General features: G+C 38.6%; 1 protein-coding gene across 2 annotated transcripts; it reads right to left on the reverse strand.

The window, feature by feature from the left end:
• Window positions 1-4850: 4850 nt before the first annotated feature.
• On the reverse strand, window positions 4851-25206 carry arhgef7b (Rho guanine nucleotide exchange factor (GEF) 7b). 2 transcript variants are annotated; one of them, XM_057332194.1, is made up of 22 exons: window positions 24854-25206; window positions 23211-23294; window positions 16661-16745; window positions 15823-15956; window positions 15421-15622; window positions 13980-14068; window positions 11231-11325; window positions 10065-10160; window positions 9402-9524; window positions 9143-9281; window positions 8972-9031; window positions 8735-8881; window positions 8581-8667; window positions 8429-8507; window positions 8207-8346; window positions 7906-8127; window positions 7713-7806; window positions 7535-7624; window positions 6702-6869; window positions 6207-6306; window positions 6072-6126; window positions 4851-5979 (listed from the first exon to the last, which is right to left on the reverse strand). In XM_057332194.1, the coding sequence occupies exons 1-22, from the start codon at window positions 25016-25018 to the stop codon at window positions 5857-5859; spliced, it is 2577 nt and encodes an 858-aa protein (XP_057188177.1). In that variant the 5' UTR covers window positions 25019-25206; the 3' UTR covers window positions 4851-5856. The 2 variants fall into 2 exon arrangements, with proteins under 2 accessions (XP_057188177.1, XP_057188178.1); XM_057332195.1 differs by lacking the exon at window positions 6702-6869 and having other exon boundaries at window positions 24854-25205.
• Window positions 25207-25949: the final 743 nt, after the last annotated feature.

Consider the following 25949-nt stretch of genomic DNA (forward strand, 5'->3'; position numbering starts at 1 on the left):
TCTCTCTGTTCTCCCTGGTTTTATTCATGCCCATTGAAAGACCTTTATTGCTTTCCTTTCATACTGACAGGGGGAAAAGCTTTTAGAGTAAACCATTGACAAAAAAATATTGCACAGCTATTTTGCACAATAACCAAATAAAAGAAAGCATCCGCTCCATCCTATGCGGCTTTGCTGCAACGTTTTATTTATGTATATTGTTATTTTCAAAGACGAGACAGTTTTGCGAGAGCATGGCATGAATGCAGTTTGTTGATGTATTACAGCCCACAGCACATGTCAAATATAAATGATCACTACTTATTAAAGAAACTGAGGTATAGAAAACAGGGGGTTTTGAGTTTGGATGAGACGACAGCAACAGGTTTATGGACTATATGGCTTGTAAGTGAAGCTGTCTGGTTTTTGTACCAGGTCCATTTTTCATTCATTTTGACAGATATAGGTCTAATGGTTTCAGGTGTTAAAAACCTGCACAGTCTCTTTAGAACTTACAACAACACAGTCCTTGAAAGAAAGAAAGAAAGAAAGAAAGAAAGAAAGAAAGAAAGAAAGAAAGAAAGAAAGAAAGAAAGAAAGAAAGAAAGAAAGAAAGAAAGAAAGAAAGAAAGAAAGAAAGAAAGAAAATAACAGAAAAAAAGGCATGACCACTGTATACAATGCACTCCTCCAAATAAAGAAAGAATAGTAAGATAGATAGATAGATGATAGATAGATATAATGATAGATAGATAGATAGATAGATAGTAATAATATAGATAGATAGATAGATAGAAAATACAGAAAAGAAAAGAAGGGTATGACCATGGTATTACATTACATCCTTTCAAGAAAGAAAGAGCAGAGAAAGATAGAGCAAGAGAAAAAAAGAGAGAAGCAAAGAAAGAAAAAAGAAAGAAAGAAAGAAAGAAATAAAGAGAAGAAAGAAAGAAAGAAAGAAAGAAAGAAAGAAAGAAAGAAAAAAAAAAAAGAAAGAAAGAAAGAAGAAAGAAAGAAAGAAAAGAAAGGCATGCCACTGTATTACAATTGCACCGCTCTAAAGAAAGAGAATAGATAGATAGATAGATAGATAGATAGATAGATAGATAGATAGTATGAAGAATAGATAGATAGATAGATAGATAGATAGATAATAGATAAGATAGAAAATACAGAAAAGAAAAGAAAGGGTATGACCATGGTATACAAATTACACTCGCTTTCAAAGAAAGAAAGAGCGAGAGAAAGATAGACAAAGAGAAAAAAAGAGAGAGAAAGAAAGAAAGAAAGAAAAAAAAAAGAAAGAAAGAAAGAAATAAAGGGACAAGATTACACTGCAAGTGAAAGAAATAAATAAGGAAAATAAAAAAGACATATAAAATAAAAAAGAAAAGAAGATAGATAGATAGATAGATAGATAGATAGATAGATAGATAGATAGATAGATAGATAGATAGATAGATAGATAGATAGATAGATAGATAGAAAATACAGAAAAGAAAAGAAAGGGTATGACCATGGTATTACAATTACACTCGCTTTCAAAGAAAGAAAGAGCGAGAGAAAGATAGAGCAAGAGAAAAAAAGAGAGAGAAAGAAAGAAAGAAAGAAAGAAAGAAAGAAAGAAAGAAAGGATGAAATGGCATGACTACAGCATTACACTTGCAATCGCTTTCAAAGAAATAAAAAGAGCGAGAGAAAGAAAGAGCGAAAGAAAGAAAGAAAGAAAGAGCGAAAGAAAGAAAGAAAGAAAGAAAGAAAGAAAGAAAGAAAGAAAGAAAGAAAGAAAGAAAGAAAGAAAGAAAGAAAGAAAGAAATTGTATTGTGTAAATGTAAATGTTGTAAAATTCAATTGAAATGAAATTCTTGCTCAACATTGGTTTAATGATGCTGAATGTGAAGTTGTGTGGCTTGAGGAAACTTCTCAAAGGCGATTGAGGACATCAGATCATCAGCTCTATTGACTAAAGCAACTAGCTAAAACCTTCCAGAACAACTTTAACTTTACACCTTCAGTGACTTCCTTGCATCACCCTGACATTGTGCCAGTGACTTACACAGGCCAGCACCATCAAAAACATCCAATCACATCATCTCAAACTTGCTGGACCGGACTCACCGTCACCTTTAACCTCTGTGTAGGTGTTGATGGACACGACCCACAGCAGTAGGAAGTAAATCAGACGTTTGTACCAGACGCCACAGACAGACAGCCTCACAAAGGTGATATTCATTTACCTGCCCGTCGCTAAGAAAACCCAACGGTTATCTCAGCGTTTGATCTGGCCGCTAACAGATGAATTAGATGCTCTATTATGCGTTTTATGAGTCTTTGTATTTATGTAAGAATATTCAGCGCTAGACAAAGGTGACTGATCCATTATTCATCCCTGGGCTAAGGCTGGTCTGGCAGTCTGAAAAGAGCCTGACATTTGAGCTTTTTCTCCAACATTTGCAAAATTATATCCTTTCCATTGTGAGTCAACGAGAGGCAGTCAGCAGCCATATAAGGAAAGAAATTCGGCCCGTCACTTTCGTAAAGGCTTCAACTCTCGTGTGACAGAGCTGTTGTCTTTCGTGTAGAAATTCTTTAATTGTGCGGAAGTCAAAGGGGGCAACAATTTGTAACGTTCTTCAAAATATCTTCTTTTGTGTTCTGCAGGAGAAAGTCAAACAGGAATGACATGAGGGTGAGTAAATGATGAAGAATTTTCATTTTTTCATCGGTGCAACGATTGATCATTTCTGAAGCGAGACACAATAAGACCATTCATACCTGTGCAACACAGTCCTTGTAGCTGGGAACTGGATGCGGTTAACACAATGAAAACTTTTGCGACAGCACCGAGCCGTTCAATTAAGTGACAGCTAACATTTTCTGCCTCTCTTTATCGAACTCTCCAGTACCTTGGGCTTTGTCCTTATGTTAATGTGTCCTAAACATCAGTCTTTCTGGAAATGTCAAAGTCCCCACAAAAGAACAAGCTGCCAACTCCTGCAGGAGCCTGAGCCAGTGATTAAATCTCCCACAATGCACTGCTGTCCCTGAGGATCGGGAGTCTTTGGAAAGGGTGCGAGTCATTGTTTGTCATAATAGGGTGGTGGAGGTGGAAGTGTTGGAAAAGCAGATGTTAGACACACAAATACATCCAAGGTTTTGCAACACCTGCAAGGCAGCATTGAAATATAACAGTGCCAAGATCTCACACAATACAACAAATACAAGTGACAAATTGTCAGTTTGTCTAGAAAAAGATACTCAAACCAGGATGCCTTAAACTGCTGAAGAATATCATGTTTGTTTGTAGAAACAACATCTTTTTTTCATTAAAAGACTAGAGATTAGAGGAGATCAACATTCTGTCATCAATACACATTAAACCAAAAATCGAATCCATGATCCATCTACATGTCTAGTGATGCACATTTTCTCCGTATCTGTGCAGTTCAGCAGCATCCATCTGAACCCTGACAGTAAGAAAAAATAGTGAAATAAACAAATGGTGTAGATTCATTACATGGGTTTACTGAGAAAGGCTAGGGGTGCACAAAGAGACTCATTGCCATGGTCTTGAAGTCCATGTTTTGCCTGAAAATATTTCATTTGGATTTCTACTCGAGAGCCAAGTGCATTTTAATAGAAACAAATAAACAAAAAAAACCTCACCCAGGAGTATTGTACAAAAATGAACGCCAAAAGAAAACATGGCTACAATGAGGAAAATGAGGCTAACAAACACAGGTGAAAACAATCTGGTCCACAGGAAACATAAATGAAGCAAAACTACAAAATAAAGAATTTTATTATATTAAGTTTATAAACATAATATAATAAAGTCTACATAATCTAATATAATAATAAAAGTAACAGCATAATTAAAGTCTTCATAACATAACATACAGTACCATGGTGAGATTGAATACTTCTGTTTCTGATTGGCTGGAAGGTGTGCATGAAAACCGTTTAATGCGCAGGTAGTTACAGTCAGTTTGATCAACATTTGAAATTAACTGATGAATATAACTGATCAAAAATTACACTGTAAACATCAATAACAGCTTTAACTTGGCAAATGACCTGGGTATAAGCGGGATAATCCACGACTAGCCATGCATTAAAGGACATATAATATAATGTGATATAATACTGTATAATATAACATAATATAAATCTGCAAAATATAATTGAGACACTCCACTTTATGTCCTGCAGAGACCCCAGTCTTAATACTAGTGGTTTTAATGTGTTTGTTTGCACTTTTATTATGTAGACTTTTATTTTGTTATAGCTTTTCTCGATAACACACAATTCATGAAACAATTCACCATTTTCTATAAGCAAATCGGTGTTCCTTCTACCCCGATTTACAACGGTAAGTTTATAACAATGATTTTTAATTTGAGGTGTTGGCTCTGATTTCATAGGAGAAATGTCTGTTTGACGTCAGTTTGTTTGTTTGTTTTTAGACCCTAAAACGTTCAAATATAAGTATGTAATTTCTTAGAAATGAATACTGTCCTGTTGTTGATTACTGGCAATTAAAAAATAATTAAAAATATGTAAAATGTAATGTGACGTGCAACTTTATGTTTTAAACAAAGATCCTGACAACTTTTTGGAGCTTTAATATACTAAAAAAAAACTTTAATCTGAAGTACTGTTGCCACATAAAAAATTATGTTTATCAATATCAAAACAAAAGTTATTGAGAACTAGTTTTATTATAAAAAGTGCAGGTAGGGGATTGGTTAAGAAGTATAGATTTCACATTACCCGACTACCTGGTGTCACATGAATCTTATCCAAGGTCAGTTCTGACAAATGACATTAAAAATGAGGCACACAAGAACGAGTCGGACACTAATCCCATTTGAAGAGTCAGTAAGAACTTGTATTTATTGATTTCAATCAGCAGGTAATAGAGAGTAAGATAGAACGAGTGCTTTGGAGAGAGTAATTGAGGTTATCAAGAAGAGAATTATACAATATACAGTAATTCTGCAGTAGACATTTCATTTAAATACATAAATTAGAGGACACATAAAATTCATATAATCTGTCGGTTTCTGGCCACAGATTCAGTGTTAATTTAAAATCAGTCCCGCATACAAAGGTTCTGAGAAATGCTGACAGAGCTAGAAATGCTGACAAAATTCTGGAAATCTCTTTTTCCAAAGGCACATTTCTGAGCATTAAATAATACAATAAAAAGATTATTTCTGTACAAAACACAAATCTGTGGATTGACAATCTACATTAGTGTAAAGGATCATCATAAAAGTAAAAAAGATCAAAGTTGCAAGGTGCAATAAAGCAACCGAAACAGGTTATTCTAAAAGCAACCTTGAAATGTGACAAAAAAAATTAATCTATAAAATAAGACTAGTTTTCTCAGAATTGTCTCCAGTATTGTATTGCGAGGTTTTTCCATTGGAAAATCATAATGAATGTCATCACGTATTTAATCTATTGGCTAAAGATTCCTAAAGTCAGCAGTAATGCAGGCCTGGTAACATTGGAAGGTACAGTATATGTGGATCATCCCTGAGACTCCCAGTTTCAGACTGGGAACCAATGCGGTTGGTCTTTGTGATTGTGAACTAAATGATCAAACTGCAAGAAGTCATTTGGAGATGAGAAGTTGCTATTCTGGGGAGGATGATGCCCAGATTCAAGTTTCTTTATCATCAGCACATTTGCAAACAGGTCCGACAAGATGCTTGGCACTGACAAACAACCGGTTTGGGATTAAAACAAGGCTTAATACTGTGAATGAGGGGAAGTTACGTTTTTTTTTGGTCAGGATTTAAGACTGATTCTACACTTAAGACCCAATTATCAGATGCGGTTTCCATATAAAACATCACATGACCGCCTCACAAATTAGTCTCATCCCACGACGCGTCGTTCATACTCTTCAACACTTTCCTGACAACCTTCTCCAGCTCTTTCCGCGCCTTTTGCTCTTCTTCGAGATTCCGCTTCATTCTTTTGTTGTCCTGGAGATGAAAAAGAGCATCCGGGTCACGGCACCAGATTCTGACATTCGACCATGTGCACAGACAAAATACCTTGTTGCATGTGTACTCGCCTGCTTGAGTTCTTGTACCTCATCCCTTAAAGCATAAACTGTATCCACCAGGCTCCTTCAAAGAACGTGAAAGTTAAATTAGCACGAATCAAGAAACAAGTAGCGTAAAATGCTTTTTAGATGCACGTTGTTCACCTTTCTTCAATTACGGTTTGACCGTTGCTCTTTGTCTCTTCCACAATGATTTTTTCCTCCTCAGGAAAAAGCATGTGCGGCCCTGACTCCTTCCTTGATCCTGCAAGGGGTTTAACAATGAAAGATTAACAGACAGATCATGTATATCAAAAGGTTTCTATGTTTCTATGATGGAACTATAGTTGTGAGAGAAATAGCTCATTGGTCTTCACAGGCGCCATCTTCTCTCTCGCTCATCCATGACATAAAACGTATTCTGTATTGCATGGACAAATTTACGAAGACACACAAATAAGTAATATGACATTACGCTCTTGTTACATTTATCATTTAACTTAAGCTTGTGCTGAAAAAAGAAACAAATATCCAGAAACATCCATGGCTAACCAAACGAGAAAAAGGAATGATAAAAAGCTCTAGCAAACAGCTCTTCACATTCAATGTAGAGAAAATAAAATGATGTACTGTGACGTTTATTTGAGCAGCGGCTCTTACGAGATATAGAACCCATTCTGTTAGTGTGAGTTATCCAAACACTGTCATAGTCCGAGTCTTCCGATTGGTCAGAGGGAAATCCGCTGCCACGGCAACCCACAGCATCCACACACGATTGGTTAACATCAGCCAGTACATGATTATGCATCAAATCAGTGCCCTGCCACGCTAACAAGGGATGGGGGAGCAAACCAATCAAATGGAAGGGGAGGGATTGGGGTACCGGACCGAACCAAGAGTAAAATGAGGAGGAGGCCAATGAACCCAATAAAATGCGGCAACAGAGGGAATAAAAAATAATGGGGTCAACATAAGGCAGAGAGAATACGGATGAAAAGAAAGAAGGTAGGGAAAGAGAGAAAAAAGACGCATGTTAAAAAAGCTGAAGATATTCAGAGAGTTAGTTAACACACATTTAGACATGACAGTTCAGAAAAGTACAACTTACAGACAAAATAAATATTTTAATAGCAGAATGTTTGCCAAAGACAGATGACTTTGACAACGAAAGCTGTATTGGCGAGACTTTCTAGGCTGAATTCATTTTTCTATGTAAGATTTTTAATTGCATAGCTTTGCTCGTTGGATTTAGGAGTGGGGTCCCGCCAAGCGTCTGTGTTGGGCCCTTTAAATTTTTACGAAGACTTATATGTGTCTTTCAGTTCAATCAAACTCTGCGTATTTTCATCAACGTTTCAGTGTGGATAAGCTACTTTTGGAAAATGCTTGAAAACGCTAGTGTGGATAAAGAACGAAAAGCTTACAAAAAATGCACGCAACACAGAGACATGTTACAACTACACAGCAGCAGGTTATGACTACATTGTGCTTACTTGAGTTTAGCGTCTGTCGTGTTTTAGCACTCGTGCAGTACGCTTCAATCACTTTAAGGATCAGAGCGTCTTCCTCCAGAGCTGCAGTGCCTGATGGGAGAAATAACGACAGTGTTAAGCAATTGAACCGTTCGATTTTTTACATTTTATTTCACCATAATGTGACAGCCTGACATACTTTTTCTCACAGCAAATTCTTCGTCAGATGGCTTTCTCTCAGGTTTCCGTTTGGGCAGAAGCTTCTTCATGCTTTTAGGACTTTTACTGAGATCCTGAAAAACATATGCAAATTAACACACACACCGTTTTAAGAAATCTCATTGTAAGTTTGTTAAGAAAGAGCACATTGTTTTATCTAAAGAACGTGATACCTCTTTGTAGCACAAAGCAGCTGAGGGTTTCAGGGGTGGTGCGGGTCTGAGACAGCTCAGACTCCAGGGCTTCTGGGTTTTGGGGGGTTCTAATGGCCCCCACATCATAGCACTGTGAGGGGTCCCGTGTGAAGACAGGTGAGGAAGAGTGTGGTAGACTGGAGATCCGCTTACACCTCGATTCTCGGAGTGTCTGGAGGGGGTGACAGGGTGGGACGGCAGCTAAAGATGGAGAAGGTCAAATGAGTAACAGACTTTGAATTACACACATACACTGTAATCGTACATCATGGTTTCTCACCGTATGGCACGGCACGCTTTGGGGTTTGATACTGCTGTTTCTGGCTGAGGTGTGTTTGGTCTGGCGGTGCAGATGATCCAGCCAGTCCTGCAGATCTTGCTGGTTGTTACAGATCACCTGGATGCGCTCAATCAAATGTCCTGCATGGAAACGTCGTTTCGGTTGAAGCTTACGTAGTAATATTCAAAATTCACATTTGACAAAGTGGAGCGAGAAACTTACCGGATACTTCAAAAGCATGTTTTGTGGCGTCACTGTCCTCTATCATATTAACAGTCATTCCTGCTAGTGGAAGCTTCCCCTGTGTAGTCAACAGCCAATGAGCTTCAAGCATTTTGTTAAATTATGTAGTTATCCTACGACGAGTGATGTACCTGGTAGATAAAACCACTCATTCGAGGGCTGGCGGACAACATGAGGAGAATATGAGGGAAAAGCAGGAGGTATCGCTCGTTCTTCTCCTGAGGAGACAAAAACACATGTATGAACATTTCATGAACAAGAAACCTACAAGAGTAATTCACTCACCTCAGCACCGTGGTTCTGGATGAACACCTGAGACATGTAGAGAACAGAGCCCAGGGTCCTGATGTTCTCCCCCTCCCATCCACGGATGCTTTCTGTCAGAATCTGCAGCTCGAGTTCCTTCCTCTTCCTCACTTCCTGACACTGTGACTAAAGCCATGAGAACAAACACATCATCGTTTCACACCTCAGTGACAAACCAATCGAATTTTAGGCTTTAAACATGTGATGAAGACTCACCGAGAGGTTTTTAAATATGGTCATGCTCTTCTGAATGTCTGGATAATCTGGGTGGAGCTCCTGTGGAGAATTAAAAATTGTCTTCTATACCCTACATAGTGCACTGTTTGAGGGGACAACCGAAGTGTGCAAAACCACAGTGGACATTCATTCACAAACACACAACAGTACCTCCATGTGTCGCTCCATCTCCTTGAGCAGCGTGGGGTATTTCTCCAGCCGTAGGAAGGGTTTGCTCAGGCCTGTTGTAAGTGTGAGAATTCCAGGACTGCTGGCACCTTTACTTTCCATAAACTCTCCCAATTCCTCACTGCACAAACACACACACAAACACACACACACGGTCATCTATGTGTAGTTCATCTGCAAGAGCGCTAACGTGTCTGTTGTTTGTACATCAGAAGCAGGATTGCGTTGTGATGTTACACACCTGTGTTGCGTGAGGACATGAACAGCTGATGGATGGTTGGAGCAGTAGGTGACATACAGGCTCCTGAGCTGAGGAACGAGAGACAGGTAGAAACCTCCCATCCTCTGCTGGCTCTCTGGAACTCTGCACAAACCCAACAACACAGTTCATAAATCCACGAAGAAGTGACTAAAGAAGGCAAAAAGTTAACAGACGATGAGAAAACCAACATTCTTCACCCAGCATACAGTAAATAAAATATAAAAGCCAGAACTAGATTTGGAAATATGAGCATAATTACTGCTAGCTGCCACTAGATGTCGCCGTTGTATGAATGAGAGTGAATAAGAAAATGTGTTCCACCGTCTTACGCATGCTCAAAGTCCACACTGGACTTTGAGCATGTGAAATTCGTTAAGATGGTGCTGCAAAAATGGGCTGGAGCGATTCCTCCATCTTGTAAAGTTCTGTGCCGAGAGGTCACGTCGAGATGTTTTGATCTTCTATTGGTCTCAAACATTCACGTGAGGCAAATTCGCAGGTCAGAGTTCACCAAACTTGAGCTTTGCTACACTGCGAAATGCGAACTATCTTTGGAGGGGCTTGCATTTCCGCTCTGTCGCATTTGCATGCATATGAATAAAAGTCAATGGAGCAAACAGGCAAGTGTGACCGGGGCCTTACTTGATGCTCTCCTCCAATGAATGCACCAGTGTTTGCTGGAAAGTGCTGATTTCTTCTAGATTGCCCATGATGTGACTTATATCTGACACACTGAACCTAGAGAGAGAGAGAGAGAGAGAATCTATTAATATCTTTAGTTTAGTGATTCTCAAACATTTAGGGTCAAGTTCCACCTTTGATAAAATTGATAAAATACCACTAACTCACCGGCATAGAAAATCACATGCATCATTATAAAAGTATATAAAAATGTATTTAAAAATGTAAACCAATTTAAAATATACACCTTTTTTGTGTTTTTTAATTTCCTGTCATGTAACGTACCAACAGAAGGCGTTGATCGTTCAGAATCACTGTTGTAGTTAAAGATGAGGTAACACACGCAGTTTCTGCCAATCTCATATTAATCTTGAGTACCTATAGAGTAGTATTGCATACTTCGTATCTTCGAAGAGTATTTAGTTTGATCAAATGTATAAAAGGGAGATACAGCTGTATGATTATTTCCGGAAAAAGACGAGCTGCTGGAGGCATGCATGGGGTACGGGACTACAGCACGAGCACACAACACATAATCGCATTAATCCCTTCGTGTTGTTTACATTACACACGTACGCGCTGATTGCCAACAAAACACAGCCATATGACTTAGTCCGACTTCATGTCCAGCATCTTTTAGCGTTGGGACGGCTCCATATATCAGTTTCAAACGATCTCCAAATCCAGCGTTACATCTACCGTTTATATAACATTCATCACCCAAATGCAGTGAACAAACAAACCGTCAGCCGAGTGAAGCGGCATTGATGGGCGTGCTCTTTCTCACGCTGGCTGGTTGATGCATGGGCATGCCCTTTCTTTCAAGTTCGCGCGTGCTCTTTCGCTCGGTGGATGATGCGTGGGCATGCTTTTCTGTGAGAATTGTCCAAAGAGGGACTAATAACCCTCGTTACGAAACCATTTTTGAAAAAAACTTTCAAAACCTGTACGAACCCTGGCGGAGTGAATCGAGCACAGAAATACTACGTCATACGTTCCACTCGTTTTTTGACAAGTTGACCTTGTTAAGCTTGAGAAGCCAGCACGTTTAACAGTGTAAAGAAAACAGAATGCATGAAATAGCTTGTTACCCAACCTTTAATCATGAATTCTGTGCGTTTTTGTACCTGTCTGTGGGCTGTAACACTCTCAGATACGTCGACAGGAGAGTCTGGAGCTCCTTGCAGTATTCCGTCTCCGACTGGACGATATTCTGAACCACCTGTGCATTTGACAAGCAATAACAAAAACGTCAAGACTTTGGAAACTACTAAAAAAGAAAGTGTGCTCTAAACCAATAAGTACATGCTACATTTGATGATCTACAGTACAGTCAGAACAACTAGTCAAAATAAAAAAGGTGTAGGAGGTAACTCATGGGTGTCATCATGACAATATTCTTTACAAACATTGGGGCGGGGACGCAAATGTTTGCTTCCAGAAAACAATGCTCAACATTTAATAATCATATAAAACCACAGATAAGAGATGTGCATAACATTGTGTTTTATGACTAACAGATCAAACACACACAGACCTTTCAACATAGTCATTATTTTTGCAGTTAGAGGAGAATGACAGAATAAGGCCAGCCATTTCATGTCATGTCATCTGATTTCAGTTTAATCTGAGTTGATTTGAATTCTCCTGGTTGAGCAGAGCTGCTTGACCTCACTCGTCACATCTAGTCAGTATATATGACCCGTGATGTCATATCAGTCACAATTGAATTCGCTTCTGGATTATTTTAGAGGACAGAATGGAACTGAATTTAAAAGTGCACAAATGGAATTAGGTATGTGTTTTGCTTGATAAATTTGCTTTATAAAAACCAAGAACGCCAAATTACACTAGAATACATGATTCTAGACCAAAATCCGCAAAAAATGTAAAAGCATCATCCATGACCTGAAACAAAAGCAAATAAGCATTTCAGCCTGAGTTTAGCATAATTCTATATATAAAATATACTAAAATATGTTTTTTTAATGTGCAGCTATGCAAAACATCTGCTATAACCCATCATCTTTGCAAGAAAATAGGACGCACACACGCCTGACCCCCAGTTAACTTCCGGTTTGTGTTTGGCTAGTGTCTTATAATATAACTATTTATATTTAATTTAATTTATGTTAATGTTAATTTGTATTATTATTTTACTGTATAATAATTGTGTTAAATAAACGATTTGTTAAATTTGGTTGTACGTTCATTTTATTAAATAAACAATTTGTTGAATGGGTCCTGTAGTTTTGACGCATTTGAGAAAACCATATGGTACATTGACATCTAGTGGTTGAGCTTGGTATCGCAGTCTAAATTAAAAATATTGGAGAGACAGTTTTGCCAAGTAAGGTTTCTTTTGATTGTTATCAGAAATAATCTACAGGCACTCTATTATTTGTGAATGTGTACCAAAAGTTCAGTCGGGGTCACAAAAGTGCGCATGTGCAGTAACGCTTGTTTATGTTGTTAAGATGAAACCGTCTAGTTTCACTACAACTTAAACCCAAAAACTATGGTTAAATTTAAAGCGGCCCTAACACACGTGGTTTCTGCCAATCTTATACTAATCTTGAGTACCTATAGAGTAGTACTGCATACTTCGTATCTTCAAAGAGTATTTAATCCGGGAGAATTGTCCAATAAGGGACTAAGAAAAATTATTACGATACAGTTTTATATGTTCGAAAAAAACTTTCCGAAACCTGTACGATCGCTGGGGGAGTGTATCGAGCACAGAAATACTACGTAATACGCCCAACTCGTTTTTTGACAAGTTGACCATGTTAAGCATGAGAAGACAGCATGTTTAACATTGTAAAGAAGTCAGAATGAATGACAACCACCCTTTAATATAAATAAAAAATGTTGCAACTAATCGTAAACAAAGTTAGTCTGTAAACTGATGGGCGGAGTCACGATGACACAAATGGTGACACCGTGGTCATCTGCCAACGACGGGCTGACAGCTGCAGACATTTTTAACATTTCCAACAGATTTTCTCCCTGAATGTTGCTGTGTAGACTGAACTCTGTCTGACCCTGCCGTATCGTCTACCCTGAAACACACAAACTCAGCCTCTTCGGACAATCGACTCTACACTTAAGAGACGTAAGATCAGCGGTCTATACATTCTTATAAAACAACAGTCTGGCGTGTAACTGACATGAACACGCAGATAGCGTGAGGCCTCGGGCACAGCTGTCCCAAAAGTCAATCAGATGGAAAGGACGACCTACATTACAGTGTGATCACGAGACAAACTAAAACACACCATTGAGTCCTGAGAACAAATTCAGATTTATAGCATATTATCATTAAATATAGATTCATAGCTTGTGTGTGTCTTCTTACATAAGTGCAATATCTATGCATTTACATTTACACATTTGGCAGACGCTTTTATCCAAATCGACTTACATTGCATGATACTATATATTTGTTTCTGAGGACTATGCGAAACAAATGTCCCAGAAGCACCTCTTCCACCCCACAGACATCATAAATAAACAACTCGCCAAGGTTATTTACTAAAATAAACATGTTAAAAACGTTTCTGTTCATTGAAATAAAGATTGACCTAAAAATGACTGGAAAAACAAACTAAATTAAAAATTCAAATGTTGCCTTGGAATGTTGAAATAGGTTTAAAGCACTAAAATTGTAATAATAAACAAAAACTAAAATAAAACAAAAAATATCTTATATAGCAACATAAAAAATAAAAATAATAATTATAAAATGACAAAAGCATAGAGCAAAATTGCTAAAACTTAAAACTAAAATAAAAAATATATACTGTATTTTAGAAATAAAAGCCAATTTAAAATATTTATTAAACTGCTAAAGCGTCACTACAGATCGTCTCTTACCACATTATAGTATGTTTTGCAGAAGTTGGTGGTCTCAAACCCCTTGGGAGAACTCTTCAGGGATCCAGGTTTTGGAGACACAGGTTTGTCTATTTCAAACAGAAATCAGGACAAAAGAAAAGGAGGTCACTCTACAGCAACATCTGGAATCATTTTGTTTCTGTTCGATGGAATATTAAAGTACATCTCTCCTGCAGTGAGCAGTCGGGGGAGGTATTTCTGATTTAGATACCTGGAGGGGGGATCTGGGTTTATAGGAAAACATGACACATCATTGTATGCTTCAGTTGAGGAATACATTTTAAAAAGGAAGAGCTTGGACATTTATGGAGTTGTTAAAGGGATAGTTCAACCAAAAATAAAAATTATTTCATCAGTGAATCACCCTCGTGTCATTCCAAACATGTATGACTTTCTTTCTTCTGCAGAACACAAAATAAGATATTTTGAAGAACGTTGTAACCAAACAACATTGGACCCCATTGACCTCCATTGTACGGACACAAAAGACATTTCTCAAAATATCTCGACATGAGGGCATAACATCAATATACCGTTACCAAGACTACCCGAGATAATATACATATCTTACACATAATACACTGTTATTATGACCACCTGAGCTTCACAAAGTGCTCACTAAGCCATATTCAGAGGAAACAGGAAGTGGTGTCTTCTGGCCGCTGCACTTCCTGTCTTTGTGTGAAGATGCCGTTTCCTTCCTTTGCCTGGATGTGCAGGCAGTGATGTCATTCTAGCGTTTCCATTCAAGCTGGGATGAAGGCACATTAAGGCCCTACACATATGCTATTTATGTTTGGAACGGCGAACAAGAAGGGTCAGGAGGTTTTGTTTGGTTTGTCTAATGTGCATTCATTGAGATATTGGGATGAGGCGTTGTATGAACTGGGTTAAACATTCGTTTCCTTTTTGTCTGCTATTTTTTTATAACATACTGTTTTGATGGAAATCTGTGATGGTCATATAATCTTGATGTTTTGAGTTCTTTCCAAAAGCAGCAATTCACTTCTCTTCTGGCACAGTTTCTATAAGCCTGTAAATCCTTGTTTAATCACGCTTTTAATGGGCCCGAGAGTCCAGCCAGTGCAGATTTTACATGCTTAACTCACATCGCCTCAATCTGTGCACATAAAAAAGCCCCCCCAAAATCACCCAAATAAAGATGTTTAGCCTAAAATGCAAGCACAGATGCGTTTCTCTAATCATTCTTTATACACACTTAACAGGTCTTTTATGTTGGAAAGTTAGCTTGTAAAGTCCAAAGTTCTTCGTCAGCGTTTTAAAGACATTTGAGTAACAACGAACACATCTTGCTCGTTCTGCTTGTCCGGTCTTGCAGGAGTCTAAATGACGTTTCTCCCTTTTATTTCTCTTGTTAGGATCGAAGCATTTTGCCACAATGACATTTGAAAGCACTAACCGGAGCCTTTGATCTCTTTGACATAGTTGCTAGGAAACCAGCCAGTTTTGCCATTGAGAGATCCCTCCCACCACCCGCCATCCTCCTGCCGTATCACCTGGATGACATCACCCTTACTGAAGGACAACTCATCCTCATTGGTCGGCTGGAAGTTGAACCGAGCTTTCACAAGCACCTGAGGGCCGCTGTTGTCAGACATGTCCTAGAGAGAGAGAGAGAGAGAGAGATTAACAAAACCTTTATTACAAATAAACATCTACCATAGACAATACAACCCTTCATTACCATACACAACATCCAAATTGGAGAGAGAGAATTTTTTTTTTTTCAAACACATGACCTTCATTTACACTTTGATAAATTAAATCAACCGTAAGATTCTTGCTGTTGCGTGACGCTCACCAGACTGTGGTACTGGTTGTACTGGAGTCTGGAGGGTCTGCTGTGGTTGGACGGAGCGTTCAGCGAGTCGAAGGACTTGATCCGTAGAGAAGACGAGTGACGTGAGCACACAGGATTGATGAGACCGCTGCAATCTACAACAACACAACACTGTTCAGCAAAATATACACACAACCCATAACTATTGTCAGAGAACCAGTGTTTCCCATAGGATTTTCACAGACTTGTGGCGCTGGTGACGTCACAAACTAATTAGCATATTAGTGACGTCATCACGTCGTGTTAGTTTTAGCACTTATCTGTTTTTCTTCTACTCTCTGATTGGTCACGTTATACTGTATTTTACAACGGGATGCCACCAGCAGTCACTTTAACCGCTGCTAAAATCCTGATTTATAAACACAACATCATTGGACAAAATCACAATACAGTACACTGCATTAAGGACGGCTATATGCAGCTTGCCCTTTCTCCACAATGTGTTGCTGTATTACGAAAGCTTTGATTTTAAATGCAAGTGACGAGAGGCCGAGGGCTCACGCACACACATGGAGCTCATCGGAAGAGAGTGCATGCGAACACGGAAGAGGAGGGCACGCGCACGCGGCCACGCACCACTCACACCAAACAAGTCCGGAAGGAGAGAAGACGCGTACGCGCTGTTTATCCACTAGTTAATCGATCACAGATATAATCATTAGCACGGATGGATAAATAAAAAATGTGACGCCAAATATACTTGGGCGGACAAAAATATACCTGGGCGGACCGCCCAAGTAAATGCATTGTATGGGAAACGCTGGAGAACACATACAGATCTAGCGTAGACAGATCTCACCGGATGTTGCTTTGTTTAGTGCCACTAAACAGTTCAAGACATTGGTGAAGTTGTGTCCCGGCAGCAGGTCGCTGGCTTCAAATACCTGCCGAGAGAAATATGCCACAATTACACAAGCGAAAGAAAACAGAGAGATGATATCACAACAGTACAGACAAATATATGAAGTAACCTGAAGTCAGAATGAAAGCACAGATTTAACATTAGCCGTCTCTTGGCCAGATAAATGCTGTATAACGTTCGGCAAGATCATAATGATAAATGACTTGATTTATGAAATATTACTTCTGTAGTTATTGAAATCCCTGCATTGGTCGTCGGTCGTCTCACAGGTGCATAATAATGTCAACACAAACAATGTCCCGGTTTTTGAAAGAATCAATGAGAAGGTTAAATAGAGATGCAGAAGATAAGACATTTAATCAATAGTCTGCTCATCGCTGGATTCACAGGTCGTGCAATAATGGATCTTATTCATTTGCCAATATTTTATGAGTAACTTGGATGCAGTTTGTCCCATAAAAATATGTTGATGATGTGAAATCTGGCATACAGATAAAAGTCGCTTTGGATAAATGCGTCTGCTAAATGCCTCAATGTAAATATAAAAGTAACCATGCTACACAAAGTATGGTAGGTAAAGATTTTTTAATGAAATATCATGCACACATTTTACCTTACGTATTACAGAGTGGTGATTTTTTTTATAAAGTAAACAGTATACACACAAACACTCCTTGGTGGTGTTTTTATTCACCACTGTCAAACGATTTATGGAGAACAACATAAAAACTAGGGCTGTCAAATAATTAATCGCATCCAGAATAAAAGTTTACGTTTACATAATATATGTCCATGTACTGTGCATATTAATTTTGTATTTATGAACACAAAAACATACACATGCATGTATGCACATTTAGGAAATATTTGGATGTATTTATTTATTCTGGCCAATAATTGAAATTATGTATAAACATTTATTAATGTTGATATTTTTCTCAAATATATGCATGTGTGTGTTTATAAATACAAAATTAATATGCACAGTACACAGATTATGTAAACACAAACTTTAATTCTGGATGCGATTATTCATTTTACAGCCCTAGTTTTTATGTTATCCTCCATAAATGTGACTGCGTGAATATGGAAATGTAATTCTGCTAAGCTATAAGAATACGTGTATGTGTGTGTTTCTGGCTCTCAGGCTAGCTGCTGTACTGTGGACCATCTGGACGCTTAAGCCAGCCCTGTGGTGTCTTCCAAACAAAACTAGCTGGCCAAAAATCAGCTTAATATGAAATCAAATTGACTTCGCTTCTATGTTAATGTGCACAGCATAGGATCAGCATATTTGCATTTCAGTATTTACTACAATTTAAGACGACAAATTTACATAGCATTCTTACAATTACAGTCCCGATTCATACTAATAATTTGGGCATTTAATGAAAAGAGTGAAAAAGTACCCGCTATTTTTGCTGGCTACATCTAAAACTGAAGCATGTCATTTTGGCGCTACTAGCGGATTACATAAAAAAGAAATGTAAAACTATAAATTTCCTAAATGGTTAAGTCAGTGGTTCGTAAACTGGGGGCCCCAAGATGGATCCAGGGGGGCCACAGATTTTGTGGCATTATGCTGGGTTCACACCAAACGCGAACATTCGCGTTCCACGCTCTTTATTACACGTGTGAAAAGTTTGTTATTTTCGCGTGAGTGACGCGAAATGACAAATATTTTCAACCTTCGCGGAAGACTATATTGACACGCTTTCGCGGCAATCGCGCCCCCGATTTCTGTCATTCCGTACCGCCTGCCACGAGTTCGCGTCTGTACGCATCTTTGCATTGACTTTGTATGTAATTTACTCGCGCAAAACGCTTAATTCGCGCTTGGTGTGAACCCAGTGTTATATGAAATATAGAATGTTTTTGTAAATTATAAGCAATCAAACTCCAGAAAAAAGTATTGATGTTCCAGCTTTGTTTAACAGAATTTGTTTATAAGTATATTTATAGGGGGTCGCAAAGCGATGCACTCCACACAAAGGGGTCCGTACAATGAAACGGTTTGAGAACCACTGGGTTAAGCAAATGTAGGTGTGTCAAGATAATCAGAGCGATCAAACAAACAAAGCGATTCTTTAATAATGTTAAAAGAATAAAAGAAAACGTAGAAACCGTGTTTTTTAGTAAGCTTTTAACAATCAGAAGTTAACTGGATCACAAACATTCTGTGCAATACCTCAAAAAGTAGCTGGGGAGGGGTTTATGAGCGACTGGCAACATCAAAATGCAAAATTGTTCTACAATTTTAATTCAAGATTACAAAGAGAAACATTTTCTACCAGCACATGAAAATGAACACACATTCTTATCGCCTCTCCACAAACAAGTCTACATTACATCATCTTCCATCGCTGCAGTGAGACTACATTTCCTCCTGCTCTCTCTCTCTCTCCTGCAGAAGTATTTAGTGTGAAGTGCCTCTCTCCATTCTGCCCTGTGCCAAACCCAAAAGCGCCATAAATGAGCTGCCTGCTTCTGCCCATTCAAACACACAACTCCATTCACCACAATAGAGGGCTTGTCTTAACCTCTCACAGCTGGCTGGAAGAACCCAAGACACAGCCACTCCTGAAACACACAACTACACACGCACACAGACATAACTGTTTTATACGATGACACACATAGAATGCAACCTACCCAAACACCCGCCTCGATTCGCCCGCCAAACATTAATAACATGCTCAAAAGTGTTATTAACACTGACAAGCGATGACACCCAAATGTTTAAATACAGGTTTGAACTACACTTACTAAAATGAACCACAGATTTACTACGGTCTCACCACAATAACCATAGTTTAACCAAGGTATTTTTAGTAAAATTATGGAAATACAAAAGGAAAACGATCTGCCGAACTTTATTCATAACACAACCCGAGCCGTAAATTATGAATCATGTGACAATTCAGCAGCACAGAACATTGTGTATAATTTATGACTGCGTACCGTGACCTGTAGTACTATTGCATGCTTTTTCAAGAAACAGCAGATAGTAAGCAGTATGCATGAAAATTGCAATAACCAAAATAACCATGTCTTTATCGTAGCATAATGTATACTATATAAAATGTATATTATTATAGCCTTTTATTGCTTTATTATAAGTATAGTTACTATAGTTCTTTGCTGGACTACGATTCGTATCCATTGGACTACCAAAGTTTTGGTAGTCATGGTTAAACTATGGTTTTTGTACCAAGACGGTTGTAAATTTGAGGTGACTATGGCTTTACTACACGGGTCAATAGTTATTTTACAAAGTGGCATAAACAACAACGATTTCCAGAGAAACGAAACGGCCAGAGCTGGTCTGAATCCAACTGTTTTCATTTTCACCCAAATACTGAAAAATCTGTGTGGGTGAGGATGGATCTGATTCATGAGACAGCTTCGTCAGGCCAAAGAAGATGCTTACAGAAGTGGGGACAAAGTCTTGTATAATCAGGCCAAAAACACACTGACAAAGGAGATAAGAGCAGCTAAGAGAAGCTACTCTGAAAAGCTGAAGAACCAGTTTTCAGCCAACGACCCTGCATCAGTGTGGAAAGGCCTGAAAGACATTACCAACTACAAGCCATCATCCCCTCAGTCTATGGGTAATCAACGACTGGCTGACGACCTGAACGACTTCTATTGTCGTTTTGAAATGCAGAGTCTCACCCTTCACACCCGCCCTGACCCTATCTCTGCTATACCATTAACACCTCCTCTTGACATTCAACCTGCACTTAAGATCTGCGAAGAGGATGTTTGCCAGCTTTTCCGCAAACAAAAGATCAGAAAAGCACCAGGCCCAGACAATGTCTCACCCTCCTGCCTGAAAGTCTGTGCGGAGCAGCTGTCGCCCATCTTCACTAATATTTTTAACAGATCTTTGGAGCAGTGTGAAGTCCCTTCATGCTTCAAACGCTCCACCATCATCCCTGTACAGAAGAAACCCAAAATATCTGGACTTAATGACTACAGGCCTGTTGCTTTAACATCTGTGGTCATGAAGTCATTTGAGAGACTTGTACTGGCCCACCTGAAGGACATCACCAGACCACTTCTTGATCCCCTCCAGTTTGCTTACCGAGCAAACAGGTCTGTGGACGATGCAGTAAACATGGGACTGCATTACATCCTACAACACCTAGACAGACCAGGGACTTACGTCAGGATCCTGTTTGTAGACTTCAGCTCGGCCTTCAACACCATAATCCCAGACCTCCTCCTGCCCAAGCTTACCCAGCTCTCTGTGCCAACCTCTACCTGTCAGTGGATTATTAACTTCCTGTCGAACAGGCAGCAGCTAGTGAGGTTGGGAAAATTTAAATCCAGCACATGTACCATCAGCACCGGAGCTCCTCAAGGATGTGTTCTTTCTCCACTGCTATATTCACTCTACACAAACGAATGCACCTCTACAGACCCTTCTGTCAAACTCCTGAAGTTTGCAGATGACACCACAGTCATTGGCCTTATTCAAGACGGTGATGAATCTGCCTACAGAAAGGAGGTTGCTCAGCTGGCTGCCTGGTGTAGTCAAAACAACCTAGAGCTGAATGCATTCAAGACAGTGGAGATGATAGTGGATTTCAGAAGGAACCCTCCATCACTTCCTCCCCTCACCATCCTGGACAGCACTGTGGATACTGTGGAGTCATTCAGGTTCCTGGGCTCCACCATCTCTCAGGACCTGAAGTGGGAGTCCCACATAGACTCCATTGTAAAGAAGGCCCAGCAGAGGTTATACTTCCTCCGTCAATTGAGGAAGTTCAACCTACCACAGGAGCTACTGACCCAGTTCTACTCAGTGGTCATCGAATCTGTTCTGTGCACTTCAATTACTGTTTGGTATGGCTCGGCCACCAAATCAGACCTACGAAGACTACAACGGACAGTTCGTAGTGCTGAGAAAATTATTGGTGCTCCTCTGCCCACACTTCAGGACCTGTACGATTCCAGAGTGAAAAACAGGGCAAGAAAAATCATCATTGACTCCACACACCCAGCACACAAACTCTTTGATCTGCTGCCCTCTGGCCGGCGCTTTAGAGCACCAAACACCAGGACTTCCAGACACAGAAGCAGCTTCTTCCCCCAGGCAATCTCCCTCCTAAACAGATAACTGCTCCTTAAGAGCAATATTCCACTTCCACTACTCCTATAGTGTGCACTATAGTGCCTTATTATATCTACATCTTATGTATACATGTATATAACACTACCTCTACTTACTAAATTATCCATTTGCACAAGTGTACATACAATCTGTCAATATGTTTATTCTACTATATACTACCCTGTACAATGTCTCTTATATGTTATTATCCCCCATTTTCTGTAAAATAGTCTTTATTTTATATATGCACAATTTAGAATCTTTTAGACTGTAAATCGTATTATATTGTATTGTCATTGTGTTGAATGTCTGTACTAGAAGCTTCCAACACCAAAGAAAATTCCTTGTGTGTGCAAGCACACTTGGCAATAAAGCTCTTCTGATTCTGATTCAATCTCACAACAGAACCCCCACAAATTGAGTTCACAGACGGTCATGTTTACAAACATGTAAAAAATGAGTCATGTAACAGTGTTTGTCACACCACACCGCAATTTGCAGCAAAGAGCGTAACTTGATAAACACGTTTGGATGCCTCTGAATAAACTGCTCCTATTAACAAACGGGCAAACAGGGAAAGTGTTTGTTGTGAAATGTCACAGAGAGACAGAGATTAGCAATAAACATAGCGGTGCATGAAAGGATAAAACTGACCAAATCAATGTCAAAATCACTATATTGTCAGGAGCCACCGTACAGAAAATAAGTCTATAAGAAAATACAATAAATACAGATACGATCTAAATACAGATAAATGTGTGATGCAGATATTAGGCTACATATAAATATAAACAAAACAAATAAACTAAAGAAAATAAAGCCAAATCTTTGCTGCTGGTATACTGGTGAACTAAGCTAAACAGCTAACACAGAAATTACTACCTGTTTATTTTTCCTGTAATTTATTGCTCCACTCCTAATTACCACCTCTCTCTCTATTAAGTATTATTTAAATAATATGCATATTTTATTGTATATTATGTATATACTGTAAATGCAAACATCTAATGTTATACAACATTATTATTAGTAGTAGTAGTATTACATCTAGTTTTACTTATTTATTCTTACTATTGTTCTTCTTAGTTTTTCATGTCACGTATACGTATGTCCCAAAAACAAAAACCCACAACAACTTTGTGTGTTTGCGCACAACTTGGCCAATAAAGCGAATTCTGATTCTGATTCTCTAAACCGAAACACACGGGAGTTTATTCCCATCTCCCATCTCCAACTGAGACTCAACCTGGCAACCCAAAATCATCTAAATCACACAAACATGTTACTAAATCGCTACATAAATATAAAATAGCATGCACGTGTACTGCGCGACCGAAAACATAAGCACAAAAAGCATGCACCACTCACCTCTACGTGATATAATGCACAGCCTTTCACAAATTCTCTGATATTACTCAAACACTCGCTATCCTTCCTCGGCTCCTGATGGATCTGCAAATAAAACGAACAAATAAATCCTCCGCCGACCTGTATTGATTCTTTAGGGATTAAACGAAAAGGAACGCGAATAAATCACGGTTGTTTATGTCAGAGATCATCGCCCCGTTCCTGAAAAAGCCACTTATTCTTCATGGGGAAGTTGGCGGAGGAATAGCGGAAGTGACGTGGTTAATAGGTGCGTTCGACTTCATGCCGCGCTGAATGATATCCAAGTATCGCGAGAGGTATTCGAAAGCTGTACTTTGGACTTTTGCTCGCGATACTGGATGTCATAAAATGATCAATCTGCGCTGCGCCGCATGAAGTCGAGAACACTCTTGGCTTGCGGTTTGAGGCATGCTGGCGCAGGCAAACATTACCTGGCCTGTCAGAGCAAAATCTAATGATTTAAATATGCAGTATAACCAAACCAAATGTACGTTTTCTTATACGACCGCGTAACAACGGAACTTGACATTGGATTGCAATTTCCCAGTCAATTGAGTTTAAGTCATTTAATTAAGTTATGCGACTGCGACCACAACAATGGGGCATCATTACAAACGATTTTATGGCACGTACATCATAGTTCACTCACAAAACAAATTGACATCTAGTGTCATCGTTTATTCATTATTAATTAAGTGAATATTTTACTCTATTAGACTATAGTGTATATTAAAGCTATTAAGCAAACAGACAAAATAATTGGTATTCTAAGATTCGCTTATAATAATGATTTATAAATTAACTAACGTTCGGTAACATTCCCAGAACGTTACGTTACCTATATTTTCTGGGATACTTTCGGACTCACTGCGTGAGTCATTAATGAGAACATCCATAAAAATACATACCACATAATCCCACAAAATATGGAGGATTAAATTAATATATTCGATTTAATTCTTTTATTAGCCTAATTTCTATCTGCAAATGCTATTTCTAATAAAACCACACTAGTGTACCTCAGAATTAGACATTATAAAACCATCAAAGAAGATTTAATATTTAATCAAGATGAGAAAAAAATCGAGGTAATTGTGTTTATAATAACAATAATATTAAATGTCCATTAAATTTAATCGTAATACAAATGTTAACCAATCATCCACCATAAACATACACATTTACTCAATTAAATACTAAGATACACATGTATAATAGAATGCAATGTGAGTCGCTTTGGATAAAAGCGTCTACCAAATGCATAAATGTAAATTAATTCATGGTTAATTTTCCTAACAGCGACCCCCATTTCGTAAAGCACACTGTTCCTTTAAAAGATTACTCTTATCCGTTATCAGGCAATGGCGGTCGACATGAAACCACTTAAAACGCTCCAAAAATCAGTTGTTTGTTATATACTTGCATGCACACATATTTTTACGTCGTGCATTTAATAGTAGAATATGCGAAGTAACCACTTTTGTACCATCATTGATTCACACAATTGAGCGAACCAGCAGCCAGACGATCTGACCCACAAACACACTGCGCTCGTGCGTGCTTGACGAGTGTGTTGCGCACATATTCAACTAACGTTACACCGACTAAAAGACAAGTCTTACCATATGAGCCGAACCGGGTCGCAGTCGCTCCAACAGTTTACACAACACCACTCCATCTCTGAGAGAAGATTGTAAAAACCCCTCAGGATCCGATAGTGTCTTTTTAGGGGATTCCAGGACACCCAGCGTTATTAGCCATGTGATGGTTTGCTCAGCCGAATTCATGATTCATAACACTCAAAACAGATCCATAAGCAAAGAAAGTTATAAGGCGCCTGTCCACATGAGATGACAGATATCCAGTGTAACCCACAGCACAGGATATGTGAAACTGGGGATATGATCCCTCCTTTCCCGGGATGACGATTTGCCTGAGTATCTAGCAGGTCCGGTTTCTTTCTCCACTTCTTTTCACGGGGCAGGATGTCCGTGCCCTGTCAAACCAAAGCAAACAGCCTATAATGATTTTCACCCATTCAGTATTTGCGTAGAAATATACTACTTAAATACAGTGCCTAAATGAAACGGAAATATATATACAATTAATAATTCATTAAAAAACAATAATATATAACAATGTCCACAGGTGAACAAACATACAGTTCAATAGTTTTAAACAGCATGCTTCGCAGTCTTCACTCAGCGACAGAAACCGCTTTAAGCTTTCACAAATTTAAAATAGGGAGCTGATGTAAAGCGCGCTTCTGTTGAAAAGCAAATGAATCTGGCGCCCCCTACCGGATTTTAAACATATTGCATTACATTCAATTACGATATAACTCTTGAACTGAAGCTTCAGCTTCTGAAGCTACTGTGGCACCAATTACTTTTATCCCAAACCCATGTATGAAAATGATATGAAAACCCATTATGAAAATGTACTATTGTTTTATATAATGATCTGTTGGCGTATTTTTCACACAAAGCTATCAAATGACACCAGCAGACAAACAGACATCATTATGGACTGTGTTTTTGTCATTTAGAGCCCCAGTCCCTCATTCGCTTTCATTATATGGGAAAGGAATACAGAAATTTACAAGTTTAATATATTTAAACATGTTAATTGTGTGTATAACATGATTTATATGCATAATTTAATGTAAGACAGAGTGATATTTCATCCTATAATTCAAAAGAAAAACGCACTTAATTT

This window comes from Triplophysa rosa, linkage group LG4, assembly GCF_024868665.1.
Source record: "Triplophysa rosa linkage group LG4, Trosa_1v2, whole genome shotgun sequence".
Lineage (NCBI taxonomy): Eukaryota > Metazoa > Chordata > Actinopteri > Cypriniformes > Nemacheilidae > Triplophysa > Triplophysa rosa.